Source organism: Brachyistius frenatus, unplaced genomic scaffold (genome assembly GCF_029030835.1).
Source record: "Brachyistius frenatus isolate BFR_SWC_R1_liver_20210118 unplaced genomic scaffold, ASM2903083v1 Contig_12, whole genome shotgun sequence".
In the NCBI taxonomy this organism is placed as follows: Eukaryota; Metazoa; Chordata; class Actinopteri; family Embiotocidae; genus Brachyistius; species Brachyistius frenatus.
Window position 1 is genome coordinate 4,855,333 of NW_027210611.1, and position 18,916 is coordinate 4,874,248.

An 18,916-nucleotide genomic window follows, 5' to 3' on the forward strand; every position below is an offset into this window, starting at 1 on the left:
CAATCCATTATTATTATTATTTTCGACACATCATTTCCATGACCCTTTTTTTTTTTTTTCTCCACGTATTAACGCTGAGCACTGTGAGGGCATAGGGGAGCTCCACGGTGTCAACGACCTCTTCACCCCTGGGGACGTCAAGGCCCTTCTAAAAAGCCAGGCAGGAGTCGCGCGACCCGCGGAGACGCAAGCAGCTGGAGTGGAGAAGCTAAAGCTTAACATCCTGTGGGTGAGAGATCAGTTTTGGTCCCAGCAAGGAAACTACGAGGACTGCTATGTGCTGCATGAGCCCAACAGTGGACCAAAAAAATAAAAAATAAAATAAATTCTCTTTTTTAAGAGTTTGTAAAGCAATTCCAATGCGAGTCACGTCTTTTATATTTCAAAACTTTCCCACCACTTTCAACGGATTTGATTTGAAAGTTAGTACACAGACACATTCATGACCCTAAAGGATGAATCCCAAAGACTTTGTTGATCCTTCAACTTTTCCGCCAAGAAGTTTAACGTTCAAATTTTCAGCAACATTTCTCAACAAATAGAGGACGGACTGCCAAGTTTGGTACAAACATTAACATGCCCCTCAGAATAAATTGTAATGACTTTGACAATCTCTTTCGTTTTTTATCAAGGCCATCATCAGATCAAAGATTTACCAAAACTAATGACATCCCATCGGCGGCTAATGTTAGCATGCTAAAATTAACGTGATACCCTCTGAGCATGTCTAACGTTGACAGCCACAAGTGTAGCTGTGGACCAGTGTTGGGAAAATAGTGACCTGTGGACCAAATGTGGTCCTCCACTAAAACTATTTGCCTCCCCCAAGCAAAACCTAAAATCCAAAGTTTTTTACTTTTCAAAATTCTACTACAGCTAAATAAACTGTAAATCCCTCCAAAACCAAGTAGTGGCCGATTGTAATCAATGACATGCATGTCAAACATATGGTGGCAAGCTGATGAAAAAAAAAAAAAAAGCAACCGACAGTAGCTATCATGTTTTGTAGTTCAACACGAAGCTCACATTTGTCTCTATAATGACATGAAAACTGGAAGCCGACTAGTTCTCCTCACGGAGGACGAAATGATCCGAGTTCCCTCTGAAAGACAAACCCACTCCGACACAAACACATATTACCACAAGAAGAGAAATAAAATGTTTATTTTACCATCTGTGTTGTTTTTTTTTCGTTTTTTTTCTTTCTTTCTGAACACTAATAATAAAGTTCACCAGAGTCCTGTGGATGGTAAACATCCTCAAAACACAACAATACAACAAATAAGTGTTTCCATTGGGCTTACCCAGTAACATTTTGGAATCAATGTAGTGATAATAAAAAAAAAAAAAAAAAAAAAAAGAAAAATTTAATTTGATTCACAAAAAAGTAACAAGAGTTGTAACAGATTAATTTGTTCCTCCGGGCACCACATGAGCCCAAACACATGATCTGAGCAGGGAGATGCTTCGACTGGAAGTTCATGCACCATCACTTAGTGTTGTTACAGTCGGGGAGGGGGACAGAAAGTCAATCTTCAGGGCTTTTATATGATTTAAAGAAGAAACCTAATTTGGAAAATGAACTGCGGGCAACATGTGGTTAAAAAAAACAGCAGAAGACAAATTACAGATTTAAAGCCACATTTCAGCTGCACTGCACTGCGTCGTGGGGTTTGGACTTCTAACTGAGCTCTCCTTTCAACAATAACTTGTTATTTTGATTTACAAAACAAAACAAAAAGTCACATGGAATGAAGAAAATACAAAAAAAGATATCAAACCATAAGTTTCAGAAAGGCGTAGTATTAAAAATGAGCAAAAAAAAAAAAAAAAACGGAATATATAAAGTCTGAGTTAGGACAGCACATCCTCCGCGTGTATACTGTACCCTCGAATACGTACCAGCAAACCATTTTTTATTTATTTTTTTTTCCAAAAAAACGGCTTTTTTTTTTTGGTCCTGTGTGAGTGTGTGTGTATTTCATGGATGGCCCGCACAGCAAAATGAAACCTGTGCTCCAGCATTCAGGTATTTTGTGCTATTCTTCCAGCCCATTTCCCGGCCTAGTGAGCGCTTTCATTCACAGTTTGAGAGCATGAACTCCTTATTAGTGTTACACTGCGGTTTAACTTCCTTCATTCTGGGAGAAGGGACCTGAAGCAAGACTCAGTTTTTCCAGATGTTGTGTACACATCTGGTTCTGTTACTCAGGCTTAACACTCAGAACAATATATATATATAATGACTGGTATGTTGTTAAATAAAACATGAGAAAAATATATAGATTTTTTTTTATCTTCTTTTAAAAAAAAAAAAAAAAAAAGGTTAATGTTATGATTCTTCTTTTCTCCACAGAAGGGGCGTCGCGACAAAGCTAGTTTCAAAATGACGATTAAGATGTCCGTTTTCTGTGACTGTGGCTTGAAGCTAAAAAGGCCTTGTCTAACGTTTATCCTCAATCGTTATTTCATATATATACAAATAAAATATGCTGAAGACACCCTACCAGCTGGAAGGAGAGGATGCCCAGTCTGTCAGGGACCGTGCCTCAACTCCCCCTCCCCCATCCCTCCCCCCTCCCCCCCCTCCCCCCCGCCCACCCCGTACGGCAACCTTGGAAGAACTCTGTAGCCACTTGGACTAACGATATGAGAGAATTGATATCAGTGCAGATTGACATGATATAAAAATAATTAAGAAAGAAGGTAGGCTTAAGGGCAAGTGGTTATAAATGGCAGAGTGTGAGACTGGTTTTGGCAAATAAGCGTTCTACTGTGCATGTGCGGCCCTCGAACAGAAGGTTGAGGTCGTCGGGTTGTCTCGTAACCATGCAGCTTGAAGACACTGAGACGCCACGTAAACACGTGCATGAGTGTGTGTGTGTGTGTGTGTGTGTGTGTGTGTGTGTGTGAGTGCGGGTGGTGCGCCTGAGCACAGATGTCACACACACTCCTCCGCCGACATCAGCAGAGGGTTGATGTACTCGAAGCCTTCGAACTCAGACTGGTCGATCTTCTTGACCACATCCCTGAAACGAACGGATGGAAACAAGGTTGAGTACATTTACTGAGAATTACAGGTGGAAGTGAGGTGGAACGAAGAGGGAACTCACTCGTCATCAGGCGTGAGCTGGATGGGCTCGTTGGTGAACTGGGCGTCAAAGTTGTCCAGCCCGAATTCCCCTGAGATGTTGGGCTTGAATGGAGGGACCACCTGCTTCTGCTCCAGCTGAAATAACAGCAAAGGAATCAGACAGGAACACAACAAGCCTAAAACACATGAATATTTCACCCGGAGAGTAATGACCTCCAACAAATGATCAATTAGATGGTTGAAAGAAAAATGAATCTGTAAGTATTTTGGTGATCAATTAACTGTTTCTGTTGTTTTTTTTAATGTAAAAAAAAAAAAAAAAAAAAGTTAATATTCTCAGGGACTGGCTTCTCAAAAGTGGACATATGCAGCTTTTCCTTATCATATATTAGAGTCAATTAAACATCAGGATTGGTTGGACAAAACAAACAATATGAAGACATCAATTTAGGCTCTGGGAAATTGTAATGTTTTGTTTTTTTCACATTTCTTTTTTAAATCTTACGGACTAAATGATTGTTCAACTGAGAAAATAATCAGCAGATTGATGAAATAATTGTTTCTTGGTAGGCCTGGAGTAAAAATCTAACTGTAAACTGTCATTTTTTCTTATTTATTTTTTTAAAAACAACCAAAAAACCCAATGAAAACGCAGCAGACAAAGACTTCAAACTTGTTTCTCAACTCTTCAGGTGAGTACCCGACATCAAGTCTTTTTTTAAAACCACTTTAACAGAGACTGCAACCTTTATGAGTCACTTGTACTTCCTCCCACTCCTCTGCCTGATTACATTCATCTCAGTCTATTGGTAACTCACTGGGCCTCATCTGTCTCCTGATTGGTACTGTAGTAGTTTTGCAGCCAACTGCTGCTCCCCCTGCAGGCCAAAGGGTGCACTGCAGGGCAAACTTTTTCAGTTGGGGTTGGGAGGGAGAAGGGGAGTCGGGATGGGAGGGGTGTAAAATGATCTGTCCAGACACTCTGACCGACTGCTGGGTGCTCCAGACCAAACAGGGAAAAAGAGGTCATGGTGATCCCTGGTGAGCTGCCCCGTCTGTCCACCAGCACATGTCTGCCTGTTTGGAGATTAAACGAGCCTCATCCTTTCCACGTGAACGAGTGTCGGAAGGTATTTAGCCAAACCTTGACCTTAAGCTGTTTATTTTTCAATGCATTTTGTTTCTGCACAAACTCTTCTCATCTGTCATTTTTTTATGATCTAAATCTTAAGAAAATAGTTTTCTTGCCAAATGAATAAACATCGTCAGTCTTGAAATGAAATGCAATCTGCTATTTATAGCAGTTTTGATCAAATATATTCCCAGCCTTAACCTGAATGCAATTGGTTTATTCACATATCAATCAGCACTTGAAATTAATTTGAACTACATCTTACTTCAGCCTGTGAGTCTTTTGACTCAACCGGTATTAGTTTCATTTTACGGTTCAGGGTGTCGTAAAACAGGAATCTCATTCACTCCTTAATGAAACCGTGTTCATTGCTGAACCTGAGAACAGGAAGTTTCAGAAATAACCGAGTATTTCCAGTCCGAGTTCAGATTTCACTGGAAATCCTACGAGTGTTTCTGAGATGCTAAACGAGTGACTAAAAGTGTAATTACAGGCCCAGATGTTGATTTCCGGCACTCTGCTCCACATTTGTGATTAAACTCAGATGGTTTTCCAGCATAAACAATATAAATGGATTACGCACAGACATAAACGCCAGTCAAAGCGAGATGTAAGAGAGCAGCTGAACATGTGGTTTTCAGTGTCGGTGACCGAAACACAAACCGCAGCTTCACGCAAAGTAACAACAATCGCTGATTACTGGAAACTCGGTGAAGCTTGCAGGTAGTTCAGAGCTTCGCAGGAATTTAGTAATGGCTTCCTTATGAACACGAGTCGTCGTCTGACCACCCGGACATGCAGAGTTCAACATTTCAGCTCTATATACTCCATCTCTATGATCTAGTTTCCATCCCATCTTTGGCTTCCCGTCTCGGCCCTCGTGTTAGTCATCCTATCTGCTGTTGTCAGTCTTCTGCTTGGCCTGTTTGTTTTGAACCGTCTGCTTTCCACAAGGACACGATTCTCATCCCGTAGCCAATAACCCTCAGCTCCGACAGAACGTCTACGCCTGCAGGGCAGAAGAGAGAAGGTGACCTCCTGCACTTAGATTTGACCTTCTGCTGTGTGGTAGCAGCTTTCTGTTTTTCCTTCTCTCCGCGATCAATACACTGAATGGATTTATTTTGACCTATTTGGCAACCACCATGCACCGGTACTGATTTCCTTCATTTGACATTATGATGAAAATCTTGATTAAAAGGTGATGAACGAGGCAAGTTAAGAAAAGAAGAAGCTGGAGAGACCGGGAGGGACAGTAAACGTGAAGCACTCACAAGGTCCCAGTCGACGTTTCGGAAGAACGGATGGCCCATGATGTCGGCAAAGCCTGTTTGAGGGTGGCAGCCTAGACGCTCCTTTGGATCCTGTGGGAGTGAAGGTGAGAGGAGGGTGAGAGACAGCGGGAGATGATGGAGGAAGAGAACAAGTGAGATAACCGGCAAAGAAAGGTGGAGACGGTGAGAAGAGGGAGAACATTTACAAGGTGGGAAAAAAAAAAAAAAAAAAAGGAGCAGGATTTTGTTGAAGGGAATACAGAGGGATGAAAAAGGTGCCACAAAGACAGACAGTGAGGGAAGGAGGGAGGGGGCAGTGAGAGATGGCGGTCGACTCTAACAGAGACCATAATAATGTCACTCTCAGGAGCCAACACTGTTTAAGATTGCTGCAGGCCTGTCTGACCCTTTCTTACCTTGTTGAGGAATCCCTTGAGGACGCTGGCGGCTTTGACTGACAACGAGCGGGGAATTCGGATCTGTTTTTCCAATATTACTACAGAAGGTGAGAGGACAAGGGGAGAAGGGGGGGGCACAAGAAGGGGGAGAGGTTGAGACAAACGGTCCCCTGAGGCTCAGATGACAGAAGATGGCACTGACACTGCTGCAGTTATGTCGGGTACACTTATGTCGAACATACATACAGCAGCCCTTCAATCAAATGTCTTTAAAGATGTAAGCTGTCCTGAAATCTGACTTTGTCTGTAAATCCAACACTTTGCTGGAAGTAAACAGGCACATTTTGAAACCATATTCACAACGAAATAATAACATGCTTTCACACATTTCCCTGTAACAGATGGCGTGTCCCTGGTACTGAGAGGAGCCATAAGAGAGGTGTCAATACAAAGGCGTCGAATGGCTCCACACAGCAGTTTTTCTTCCAGCTATAAGCCTTGGTGTGTGTGTGTGTGTGTGTGTGTGTGTGTGTGTGTGTGTGTGTGTGCGTGTGCGTGTGTGTGCGCGTGCTACCTTGGAAGAGGTAGTCTTCTGTGTTCTGGTCTGGGTTGTCGGAGCTGCCGACGATGTCGAAGGGCGACCGCCCCGCCATCATCTCGAACATCAGCACACCCAGCGCCCACCAGTCCACGCTGAACCCTGAAACACACATAATGTACGTTACAGCTCATATTTCTGACTGAAAGGCAACACAGACGGACCAAAGACATTTGAAATATGTTCAAAACTGCTATTCAAAACAAACAACACACCTCCTTTTATACAAATGCTTTTGCACGTTTAATTAAACTCGTGTACTTTAACTTACTGCCAACAACTGCACAAAGCATACTGCTGTTTTAGTGTTACTATAGCAACCACCTCCACCTTGAAAGCATCACGCTGTTTTTTTTCTGCATATTATCACAGCTTTACCAGCTATCACAAGCTTCACATTAATGCTACGGATTTTTCTAGGCAAGCCATTAGGGCTCACGCGCAGTGAGTGACATGATAAAACGGTTACATTATTTCAACGGCTGCCACTTCAGTTGCGCCGCACCATTTGCAAACACAGAAATTGTGTACTTGTTTTTATTCCCCATCGCATACTTTAAAATGAAAACAGCATATAGGGATGGGGTTCAACAGCATTTTATTATTAATAGGTTCCCCTTGTAACATCTGCAGGTTATTTGTGGATACAATTACAATAACTCAAAGACATGTAATGGCCCTGTGTTGGCTGTTGTTAAGGTCAGCTACATTAATGTTCACACCCTAAAGATGAGGTGAGCTGAATAACATCGATATATTTTCTAAAAGCGACGGGAGATAAGGCTCATTATTGTCGGAGACTGAGGAATCCAGGGGATTTGTTCAACAAGTAAGATGACGTCATTCAAATCCAAATGATTTACAACGACGCTAGCGAACGAAAATACAACCATGTAACAGAGTCTTTTTTTTCTCCAATGACATGTGACCTGTGCTCATACAAGTACAGAAGCTGTTGTTATTAAATTACCGACCATCACTGTTTATTCAGTATTAAAATTTTAACCTGCCTTTAACAAACATTTCCAATAAGCCAAACATATTTGAGGCCTAAACGTCACCAGCTCAACAGAGAAGACGGGTCCATAAGAGTTTATCTACGAGTAGAAAGTCTTAGTTTTATGGACGCAAACAGAACAACGTTATGATTTACATGCTGCTACATTTCTAGTTGTGTTTTGTGGAGGCAGCTGTTTTTTTTTCTCTGCCCACAAAGTGCTCACTGTTCAACTGAAAAGTCACAAAGGTCTCGATCTATTATAATGAGTGTTTTGTTGGATACTAATTAGTCTCAGAATTATGGAAAGAAATGTTTGGGAACACAGTTCAGGTTTTAATGAAGACCAACGGGTGGGAGGGGGAATCTAGTAGAACAAATGTTAAATCTACTCTACTGAAATCAATAGTACTTGCCTTTTTTTTTTTTTTTTTTTTTTTAAATTAAGAGGCAAATTTACACTTTAGGCTTAACTTTTGCTGTTATACGCTAAATACAATAAGTCACCCATCAAACTCATCATTCTCCAAGTGATCGGAAACATACGTGTCGTTAAATGAGACTCAATCATGTCGTACGTCAGGTGAGCTAAACTGTTTGTCCTCAGGATGTGTGATAAATAACGCAAACAATAGCTCGTTTTTCATTTTCTGTGAGGCAATAAAATGGATCATGTGTTGCACCACTGTGGGTTTAATTACTGTGCATCGACCGGGAGTATTGTACATGTCTATTCAGGGATTTTGATGTCGAAACAATATATTTGTTCAGTCCTTTCCCACCGCAGCCACTGTGACATGTGTAAGCATGAAAAGCCCAGGTGTTACTAAGTGGTGTCCCAGTAAGCCTCGACAGTGTGACAGCTGAGTGAGTCGGTGAATGAAATCCACCTGTCATTAATTTCATTATTTACACGTGTGCTTTTCTTTCAGTAGTCTGTCAAAATGTCTGTTATGAAAAACAGATGTGGTAAGCTTTTCTTTTTTCTTTTTTAAATGGGCACAATACGACTTCTGGTCATCCAGCGAGCAAGTTCTTTTTTTCTAACATTTATTGTATTCTGTGTGTAGATATCTGTTCAGTCAGCACTCAGTCAGGATGTAGACACTGACATTTGATTGAGCACATGAAACTACACAGAACCTTTATTTTAAATGTCTGCAACACATTCAGTTTCGAGTCATAGATGTAGTCATCCTTCATCACATTGTTTTTAATACACTCTGTACTTTCCATAATGAGAACAGATTGAGCAGTATCTATTCAGAGGATGTTACGAGTGCCTCACTGTGCATATTTTCACATTTTTTTCTAATGTATTTGATCATATTTAGCTTTATTTTTTACTGATTTTATAGCTCGTTGGCACATTTTTAGCTCCTGTTTCTCATTTTCTATTCATTTTTCTGCTGTAGTCGCCCTGTATGCACAGAGATAAGTTCAAGCTTCCTCGTTTTTTTTGGGTTGTTTTGTAGACTGAGTGTTCCCATTATGCAGATAAACAAGGTTCTGCTCTACTGTAGCATCCATAATCATAACTGAAAGCGGCATCTCAGATATTCCTACATAATGCCTCGTGTATTTTATTATACCGAATCGTTGGATATTATTTCTGCTAAGTGCCTCCGTGTTGTAATTCTCACCGTAATCCTCTCCTCTGAGTATTTCGGGGGCGATGTAATTGGGGGTACCACAGAAAGTGCTCGTTGTATCGCCTGGTCTCAAGCCCTCCTGCAAAAACAAAAAGATCATCAGCTGCGAGATCATCTCAGACGGCTGGAAACCCGACACTTCTGCAGCTCCGCAGGTGCGTTCAACCAAAGTGCACTGTGGTGTCGTCAGGACGCGCATGAATCGGTACAACGCACCTTGCACATGCCGTAGTCTGTGAGTTTGATGTGTCCCTCAGAATCGAGCAGTACGTTGTCCAGTTTCAGGTCTCTGTAGATGATTCCCCGCTCGTGGAGGTAGTTGAGCGCCAGACTGATCTCTGCCGAGTAGAATCTGAAAAGGAGAAAGGAAAGTTCAAGTCTTTTCAGAATCAGCCGTAGCTACATAAAGACATCAAATTACATCAATCGTATTCCTTTTAAATGAGACAGATGAGACAGAAAGCGCGACTGTACCTGGCGTGTTCTTCTGGGAGTTTCCTTTGTCTCTGCATGTGGAACATGAGATCTCCTCCGTTCACGTATTCAATAACGAAGAAGAGTCTGTGAAAAGAAGCAAATGTTATCCTGAGTTTATTATTTTCTCTTGAATACATAATGAAAACTTGCTTCATCATCTGTAAGACATCTGTCAGGGGGGCTGGGTGGGTTTAGAAAGCAGTCGTTTTTACAAACTCTGTTTACGTTTACTTGAATTGACCTAAAAACTATTTTTCAAGGATTTTTCTCATTTCAAATTATATTTATTATTTAAACTCATAAAAAACAACAACAACAACAACATGAAAGCACACAAACATCAACTAACACACTAAATCTAACTCTGGACACAAAATTTCCACGACAAAAAGAGTATCTCATTGATTGACTTGACGAGCACATTAATCAAACCTTTTCAAAACAACAACACTTTGTTCTAAATGTTCACGTTGCCTTTTTAGTCATCGAATGTTTAATGTCATAAAGTAAAGTAAAACTAAAGTTTTCGAGGGCTTTCATAATGACGGGGATTTTCCCTTAACTTTACCAACACCATTTCACTGACCTTAAAAAAGCGTTTTGTTTATCTCCACTCCTTTGACCAGAGGAGCCGTAGGTGAGGAAACTTTGAAACACTCATGTATTGCTGTGAAAGGTACCGACAAACTAAAGTACATACAGTATTTAGTCATCTGGGTATGACTTTTTATGACGGCATGGTTTCTGTAAGCATCCTCAATATATACTTAAAAAACTTTTTGTTACATTTTCAGCTATTTTAATACTCATTCGATTTAAAGCATTTCACTCCTCTAACATCGTCAAAACATTTTAAGAAAAAGGATCCAATTTGATGCAGCAGAAGAGATACTTTCTTCTTTGTTCCGCATATGAAGTCTTCCTTGTCAAAACCTGATGCCTACATTACCCACGATACCACTCAACTGCTACCAGCAGCTAAAGTGGCCTCGAGCTGTTACCCTTAAGCATAGATGATGAGCGGACTACAGATGTCTGCTGAGCGCAACGTAGTTATTTCTTACATTTTTACTTTACTTCAGTCTCAACTCGCGCTGCCTCCAGTCACATCACATAAGGACATTCATCAAACTTTGCAGAGCTCCGTCTGGAGCTACAAAAGTCTGCACAAATTTTGTAGTTCTCATACCTGTAAACAGTTTTTGTAAAATCTACAGAGATCTCATTTAAAGACGTCAAAATCTCAGTATTTTTCCATATTCCGGCAGAACCCCTGAAAAAACAACAACACGTGACTCATACTAGAGAGAAGCTCTCACCTGCTTTCTGTCTGGAAACAGGAGTGGAGGCCGACCAGAAAGGGATGATTGGAGGCCTGCTCGAAGACGTGCTTCTCTGTTTGGACCCAGTCGATGTCCTGGAAGAGAAACACACAAAGACAGCCGCAGGTGTCAATCAGAGATCACTCTCTCACTGTGCTCTTGAATTATAAAAGCTGAATAAGCACAGAGCTCCATCGACCACGCGACAGAGCTTGAGGTTCTCTGGTGTGTAAGGTGGGGAGAAGAGGGCTGAGGCAGTAGAAGCAGAGGCAGGCCTCCATCGACTGCTGGATGATAATATGTCTGGACACGGATGCTGCTCACGCTGACAGGGCAGGGACACCAGAACACTTCACCATTGATCGAGAGCCACTTGTCAATTTGTCAATCACGCTAAGTGCGTCTAATCAAGGCTAACTACTCCTATTGCCACCGGCTGTGCTGCTACATGTGTTGGCAGAGATCAATTTTTGATGACATGATGGTTTAGCTACACCTTCTGAGAAAGACTGATGGCTTCGAGGGGCTCTGTCAACCTGGCTCTAAGTGTTTCAGACAAGATACACAAGATGGATGTTCAGTCGCACGAGACAACCGTTCATTGTGCTGTGAATAACATCTCCCATTGATTGTGCTAATTATATTAATTATACATGGCGGTGACAGAAGACTGATGAGTTCACTGTTAACCAACCTGCTCGCATCTCGGTAACGAGAGCCGTGGTGTTATTGTCACGCGGGTAAGACTTAAAGGGACATTCTGCTAATGAGATAATGTCTTCACAGAAATGCACCTGGAAACCTCTGAAGATGGCTGGTCTAAATAAAGTACAAGCCATAACATAGTGAGATACTGAGATACTATGATAGGCTAAAGATGTCGTATTTATTTAACTGATACCTGTCTCTGATTTATTTTTCATAACATTTTGTAGTCTGAGAAATTTGTTAAAAAAAAACAACAATAGGAAAAACAAATAATACAAAATCATCAGTGTTTTCAGTAATAATTCTGTATGTTGTTACGAAAAATATTTTCACTGGGTGGATTCTAATTTCACTCTGTAACACATTCAGACAGCATGTATAGACACAACAAATGCTCTACATCCCAGCACTTAAGAGTTGCGGAGCTTTTTTCAGTCTATCAATTTGATCAATTCTATATTTTTTGTATTCTTACAAGTTTCAATATTTTACATTTTTTGCCTTTGTGTTTATATCCCTTCAAGTCCTGCTCTCACTGGTCAATCCTGTGAAAATAAACATTCGACAGGTAGGTGCGGTATCGGCATTGTTCACTTTTATTCTGGTGTACCTCGTCGTCATTGACCAGCTCCTTCTTGACGACCTTCATGGCGTAGATGCGCTCCGTCTTCTTCAGCTGCACGAGCAACACTTTGGCGTAGCTGCCTCGGCCGATCACCCGCAGCAGATCGAAGTCTGCCAGGCCGAGGCTGCAGGGCGATTTCCCCGTGTCTCTACTGCTCCGTGCCTGCAGGAGAGACAGAGAAGGAAAGAGGAACCACGGGGATCGAGAGAGCATGAAATACCAAACTACACACAATAAACAACTTAATGTGATGAACACAAAGTCAACAGATTTTTTTTTTTAAGCAGCAACCTTTCTCAAGATCATTTTTCCCTTGAACTATTGATGGAGGCGATGATGTGTTTTGGGAGAGAGGGTGATTTCCTTTGGGTCATTGTGTAAATGAGATTGAGAAAGCTAGCAGCACCACTTTTTGACAATACATCCAAGTAATGAGTTTCTTGTCTTTATTAAATACCATCGAACTGCCTCCATGAGAGTAAACCCTCGTTGTACTGTCGTCCCTCTGTGCAAACCTGACTCCCAGCTTCACTGTTTCCTCACCCATCTTCCTCCATCTTCCCTCCTCTCCTGTAATCTCCTCTGCAGTGACCCCTTTTGACTACCTATCCATCTCGCCTCCCTTCACGTGACAACCCCCATTCCCAGAGTCTGACATGGAACTGGAGATAAGATCATTTGGCTTGCCCTCTTTTATCTGTCTATCTGTGTCCAACTCAATCCATTCCTTATCCATCTCCAGCTCTCCTGCTTCATCCAACAATCCTCCCCACCGAACCCCAAACTGCATCCCAAGCCATTAATCAGTCTCTGGTGTTAAGAGCTGTGATAAAAGGTTACTTTATTAGCTCCACCAAAGGAAATCAATAGCAACAGCACTGCAAGGGTGCCGACGTCTGCACACACATCACACATGCACAGCAGGTGAAAGCAGGATCAGCCAAATGCAAACTATTTACAAGTCGACAAAAACCTGCTTTCAACTGCAAGTGATCTTATTCTTTCTCCCTCTCGCACGGAGACATTTTCTGTCTCTGAAGAAACATGTGCGCAGACGCATCAATCTAGTCGACATGACAGGTTGACAAGACTATGAATCATCAGCGTTTGAAAGGATTTCTCTCACCTCTTTCTCTTCTCCATCGTAAGTCAAGCTTTCTCTGGAGTCTTTATTCTGAGGGCCTGAGAGAGAGTGAGAAAAAGCGGGAGGGGAGGGGGGAGAAAGTGACAGACAAACAGAAGGAGAGGGGGAGGAAGGAGAGGAAAAAAAAATAGGAGAGAGGAGAGAAGGAGAGAAAAAAGGTGAGAGACAGTCACAGGCTTTGTTCACAGCTCTGCCAGAGTCATTTCTGTCTGCTCGGTTAGAAAAGAAAATACCCAGCTTGTGTAGACCCTCCTTTAACAACAAGATCAGATTACTTTGCAAATACATACATGAAAAAAGCAAATCGTCTTACAGTAGAAATAATTTCAGCCTAAAGTCGTGATATTAGCGCTTTGAATTAAAAATAGACACATTCAAAAGAAAAAAAAAAAACCAGGCCCAAACAAAGACATCTGCATCCCAGTGTTTCCATGACTGCACGGCACAACACCCCAGGTGGCCTGCGAGTATCTTTAGCAGGAGTTTTAGCTGTCTCTCTAACAATAGCAACTGGGATCCTAAGCTCTCTCATGCCAGTCAACCTCTCAACCACCTGACTGGACTTAAGTCTGGTGCTGTAGGTAAACACCCGAATGCAGCCTGTAGTCGGGGAGGCCGAAGCCACACTGAAGCCTGCAAGCTCCCGAGGTCGGAGTGTTTACTCCTGAAAGCTACGTCAAGTGTTATTCTTTATGTTGTCATTTAGTCAATAAATCCCTGGAAAAGCCTGAGACCAATATCGAAGTATTTCCGATGCATTCAAAGCCTCATGTAGCGCTTCCCTCTGTGCAGTAAACTGTCCAAACATTCTACAAGTACATCAGTGAGTCACTAGATCAACTGGAAATAACCCTAAATTATCGAAATAATCTCTTAAAAAAAGAAAAATTGATTGCCGTTTCCGTAACATCTTCTAAAACCTACAGTGCTCGGCTGTTTTACACTTTTTTTTTTTAAGATATACTTATATATATCTACATTATATATAAATCTTTAAAAACAAAGTGACCTGGGGGGTTTGAGCCACAGAAAAACTGAGAAAGTTGTATACTAACTAAAAGACTAACACACTGCTGGTTTTAGTCTTTTCCAGGTAAAAACAAAATAAAAGTTATCGTCGACATTATTTTTTTTAAGAATAATGGTCAAAGGCTGCTAGCAAATTGAAAAAAAAAAAAAGAAGAAAGAAACACTTGTGCCCATATTTCAGGAGTGTATAAATTAACAGATGCATAGAGCAAGAAATAAACATTTAAGGCAGAGTTTCTCTCTGCGCTTCCAAACTATCAATTCATGCTTTTTTTTTTTTTTTATACCACTTGTAAACACGGTCTGTGTGTGTGTGTGTGTGTGTGTGTGTGTGTGTGTGTGTGTGCGTGCGTGCGTGCGTGTGTGTGCGTGTGTGTGTTACCTTGCTGTTCAGATGGGTCTAACTGGCTCGATTGTGGGCCGGGCATGATTGGTTCCTAGGCAGCAACGTTCACCGGTAAGTTTAATCAGCATAGAAACAGCGAGCAGATTTGTAGCGTCTGTGTGAGTCACGGATGGTGACAATTCACTACATTCGTCACAGATCTCACCTGGATCATCGGTCTGCCGCACTCCACTGTGACCAGTTTATGGCACTTTTTGTGCACCAGCAGCTTGCAGTTGATGCATTTGTAGCCTTGTCTTCCAAGACCCCAGATTCGGTCTGTGCAGATGGCACAGTGAGCTCGCTGCTCGAAAGGGCCGAGGGAGAAAAGTAATTACCATAAACAAACGCATCATATTCCAGAAAATGCTACCGAGGCAACAACGGCTGATGAAACGTGAACCTCTGCCGGTCCAGAATCAGATTCTATCAGCGCCAACTTTTCGTATCTCCTACGTCACGGCTTCTCAAACAAACAATACAAATGCAATTTACGTAAGGGTTGTAGATGTCTTCTTCTCCTTTTGTTACGCAGAAAAAAAAAAGGCATCTTTCAAATGTGCTTAGATTTACACAACACAGTAGATATGTCCACCATCACAAGAATTCAACAACAGTGATTGGAAAAATATGACGTACATGATAATAAGTCGGGGTCTCCCATACATAGGCTCTAATTGGGAGGCCCGTCCAGGTTGATTAAGTATTAGCACTGTAGTGACTGAGTGGGGACGAGATGCTTCTCTATTCGCAGCAGCTTAGTCTACCGATAGTCCGCCTGAGAGATGTTTAGGGAACATTTGTAAATTGTAGCGTCTATCAATAGCGCACATGTGAGGCATTTAAGGGCCAACTGTAAATTATGGCTACAAAAAAACCTTGGTTACACTCTCCCCCTATAAACTGCATGAGTCTCTGCATGACCATCAGTCACACCCACCACCACAGGTACATTTTCATCCTGTGGGAAACACTGTTGCATTTACGGTAGGAAAATGTTTAAAACCGAGAAAGCGCTTAATGACGGCTTTACAGTGCAAAATACTGTTAAATAAAAATCAGCATCATGTCTCACCCTGTTAAAGCGTTTGGCCTGAAACGCGTGACCACTGGCATAGTAGAGTTTCCTCCAGCGTCGGGCTCCACGACGATATATCGACTCTGTGCAGGGAGGAAAAAGGGCACTTGGTCCAGCTTTACTTGCATGAGTGCATTTGCATGTTTTGGTGTATTAAGAATTTAGGGTTAAAACCATTTGATCAAACAGGAAACTCAATTTTCTGCTAGATTTTTCGGGAGGGAATTAACTACCATATTTGAATCATCACCGTCAACACTATCTCTACAGTTTTTACATTAAAACAGATTTGAATAGTGTACACGTGACGTTTGATGGGCTCAGCAATGAGTCAGTAAAATTCTGCCTGCTTTGTGACATATGTTCAGAAATAATTTCAAAGGCTTTGGATTTGAAGTGTATTTCACTTTAACTGAAAAATGACAGGAATCGAATCACTTAATAGCAGCTCTATAAAACAGAAACACTAATACAGAGTATAGAAAAAAAAAATCTGAGTTTGAGCTTCACAATCCATTGGTTACACTTGATTACTACATTGATCTGTAAGTGACAGAAGCCAGGCAGTGAAAGGGCCCCATGTACACATACTGTGTATTGATCAAGCTTGTTCAGTAGAGATTATGTCATCGTCTAATATGCAGCCAATTTAGCTCATTCTTTGTAAAACAGGGACTTTTTTTTTTTTTTTTTACTGTCTCTAGTTTGTTTAGCTGCTGTGAAACCCAAAATAAGAAATGTTCTGCCATAAGAAAAGTCAGAGGCCTGAAGTTTAGTAGTTGAGAAGAAACATGTCCAAAGAAGAATAGAAACATGATTCTGTTGACATCTCCAGAAAATCTAGTATTCGTTTTCATATATGTATCTTCTGTGGTTTCTCTGTATTATTTTCAATTGGATCAACCACACAACCACTCTTAATTGTTTTTTTTCTTTTGCCTTATGTTCTGATGCTTTTAATGGTTTTGTGTGAAGCACTTTGAATTACCTCGATGTTGAAATATGCTATACAGATAAACTTGCCTTGCATATTTTTCCACATTGAACTAATGTTACTCAATTATGAATTCCGATCCCCGAGAGAAACGTTAAAATCACACCCAGATATGTTATCTGTTGTTTGTTTTTTTTACCCAAGTCGATTAGTTTTTTTTGGTTTTTTTTTAACAACCAGAAGCAAGAAACATACTGGGCAGGACAGTTTACTCCCTTCACAAACTTAAGATCTAACTGACCCTTATTTGAACCCACTTATCTGAACAACTGCCAGTTTAAAATCTTCCAGAAAAAAAAGCTTACGTGTTTAAAGTTTAAAATCAAATGCAGGTTTGTCAAAATTAGGTCAAAATAAAAAAAAAAGGGCCCAGTTTAACTCACTGTCTTCTCCTGGGCAGGGCATGCCGGGTTTCTCTGGTACACATGGGAACACTGGAAAGAAAAAGAAAAAGACACCATTTCCTTTACAAAGGCTTTGATTCATCTATAAAGGCAGCGAGTCTGACAGCGTTGGCGTGAGGATGTTTACATGCTGCCGAGCAACGGTTAAAACTACCTGTAGCAAAGACAACCTCTCCTCAAGAAATTCACAATGAAATAATGAAGTTTTTCGTGAGCGTGTTTGTGTGTGAATCCGACAAGAGAAGTGAGAACAGACAATCTTACAGAAGTCTGTGAGGAACGAGACAGATTAAGTCAGACCGGGGGCAGCGCGAGTCAGAGGCGAGGCGTGGGCTACAGCCGACGAGCTCGTTAATGAGCAGACCTGGCGGCCCCCCGCGGCACCGTCACATCCTCAACACTCCCCTGCACCCCGCCCCCGCACATTCATCCTCTGTCCGTCACACTGGCAACCGCTGCACTCTTGACCCGTCACAGCTGATTTGATTAAAACTTTACATTAACCGCAGCCCTCGCCCCCGCTACCCCCAGGTTACACGCTTACACACACACACACACACACACACACACACACACACACACACACACACACACACACACACACACACACACACACACACACACACACACACACACACACACACACACACACACACACACACACAGCCTGTCAATCAAATCTTCCATATAACTCCGTATATACAGCCCTCACCCTCAACCCCTGCATCCGAGCTAGCCCTGACCCCTGCACTTACGGAGTTGCGTTAAGATTAAGTAGCTTAGAAAGGGAAAGGAACTAGCTCAAGGGCCCACAGACAGACCAACAGACATCAACAGCGGAAGTAACGTTGTTTTCACAGGTCAGCGGAGCGTTAACCGTATGTTTTGATGCTTGTTTGCTGTAGCTAGCCATCTGCGTTCAGAAATGTAAGTGTGCACAGAGACATAGAAAAGGCAAGTCAAAGGAAGCTACAATCAACCAGGAAGATTTGTTGATTGATGGAATACCACATTTAATTATGTAATTTGCATTTTTGTGGCCCAAAAAAAAAGAAGAAAGAAAGAAATACCATTCACTCTGTTTTCAGATAAATAAACAGTTCCAGACTCGGAGTAATCTATGATGGGCCGTCTTGATTAGGTGGACTCTACTTAAAATATATATTTACAGAATGAACAGATACCATTTCTAAATGATGCTTGTTTGTATTTACTTATGAGTTTAAACTGTACAAGGTGGTACCAAGACTGAGATATTTCCTTTTTTTGTGAATTTAAAACGTAAGTTTGGAGCCTGCCTTAAATTCTCTTAAAATCCTTCTTTGAAAATTATGAAATTACACATTAAAATAACAGAATTTCTCACTATTTTCTTGTTTTGGTAGTTAAAACACAAGTTTACATCTGTACTGCTTGTAAACCCAGGAGTTAAGCACAGATATGCAGTATTTTTCCATTTTGACAAGCCAAAGAAAAAAACAAGACAGTAAAATACAAGAATACAGTGAAATAATAAAAAGGACAAATTCTGTAGGTTTCACCAATGCCTCAAGAATATATAGAACTGTCACTGAAGCAACATGACTAATTAATTGTATTTGGCTT

At 41.3% G+C, this 18,916-nt stretch overlaps 1 protein-coding gene across 1 annotated transcript in view; it reads right to left on the reverse strand.

The window, feature by feature from the left end:
- Positions 1-2,603: 2,603 nt before the first annotated feature.
- Positions 2,604-18,916, reverse strand: part of prkci (protein kinase C, iota) — a 28,665-nt gene continuing 12,352 nt past the window's right edge. The window contains exons 4-18 of the mRNA XM_069692373.1: positions 17,291-17,341; positions 15,911-15,996; positions 15,002-15,139; positions 14,833-14,887; positions 13,404-13,459; positions 12,263-12,439; positions 10,942-11,039; positions 9,620-9,706; positions 9,362-9,497; positions 9,137-9,224; positions 6,473-6,598; positions 5,917-5,996; positions 5,501-5,590; positions 3,114-3,229; positions 2,604-3,029 (exon numbers count right to left, since the gene is read on the reverse strand). Coding sequence (XP_069548474.1) covers positions 2,942-3,029; positions 3,114-3,229; positions 5,501-5,590; positions 5,917-5,996; positions 6,473-6,598; positions 9,137-9,224; positions 9,362-9,497; positions 9,620-9,706; positions 10,942-11,039; positions 12,263-12,439; positions 13,404-13,459; positions 14,833-14,887; positions 15,002-15,139; positions 15,911-15,996; positions 17,291-17,341 — 1,472 coding nt within the window. The 3' untranslated portion in view covers positions 2,604-2,941. The remainder of the gene's footprint in view (positions 3,030-3,113; positions 3,230-5,500; positions 5,591-5,916; positions 5,997-6,472; positions 6,599-9,136; positions 9,225-9,361; positions 9,498-9,619; positions 9,707-10,941; positions 11,040-12,262; positions 12,440-13,403; positions 13,460-14,832; positions 14,888-15,001; positions 15,140-15,910; positions 15,997-17,290; positions 17,342-18,916) is intronic.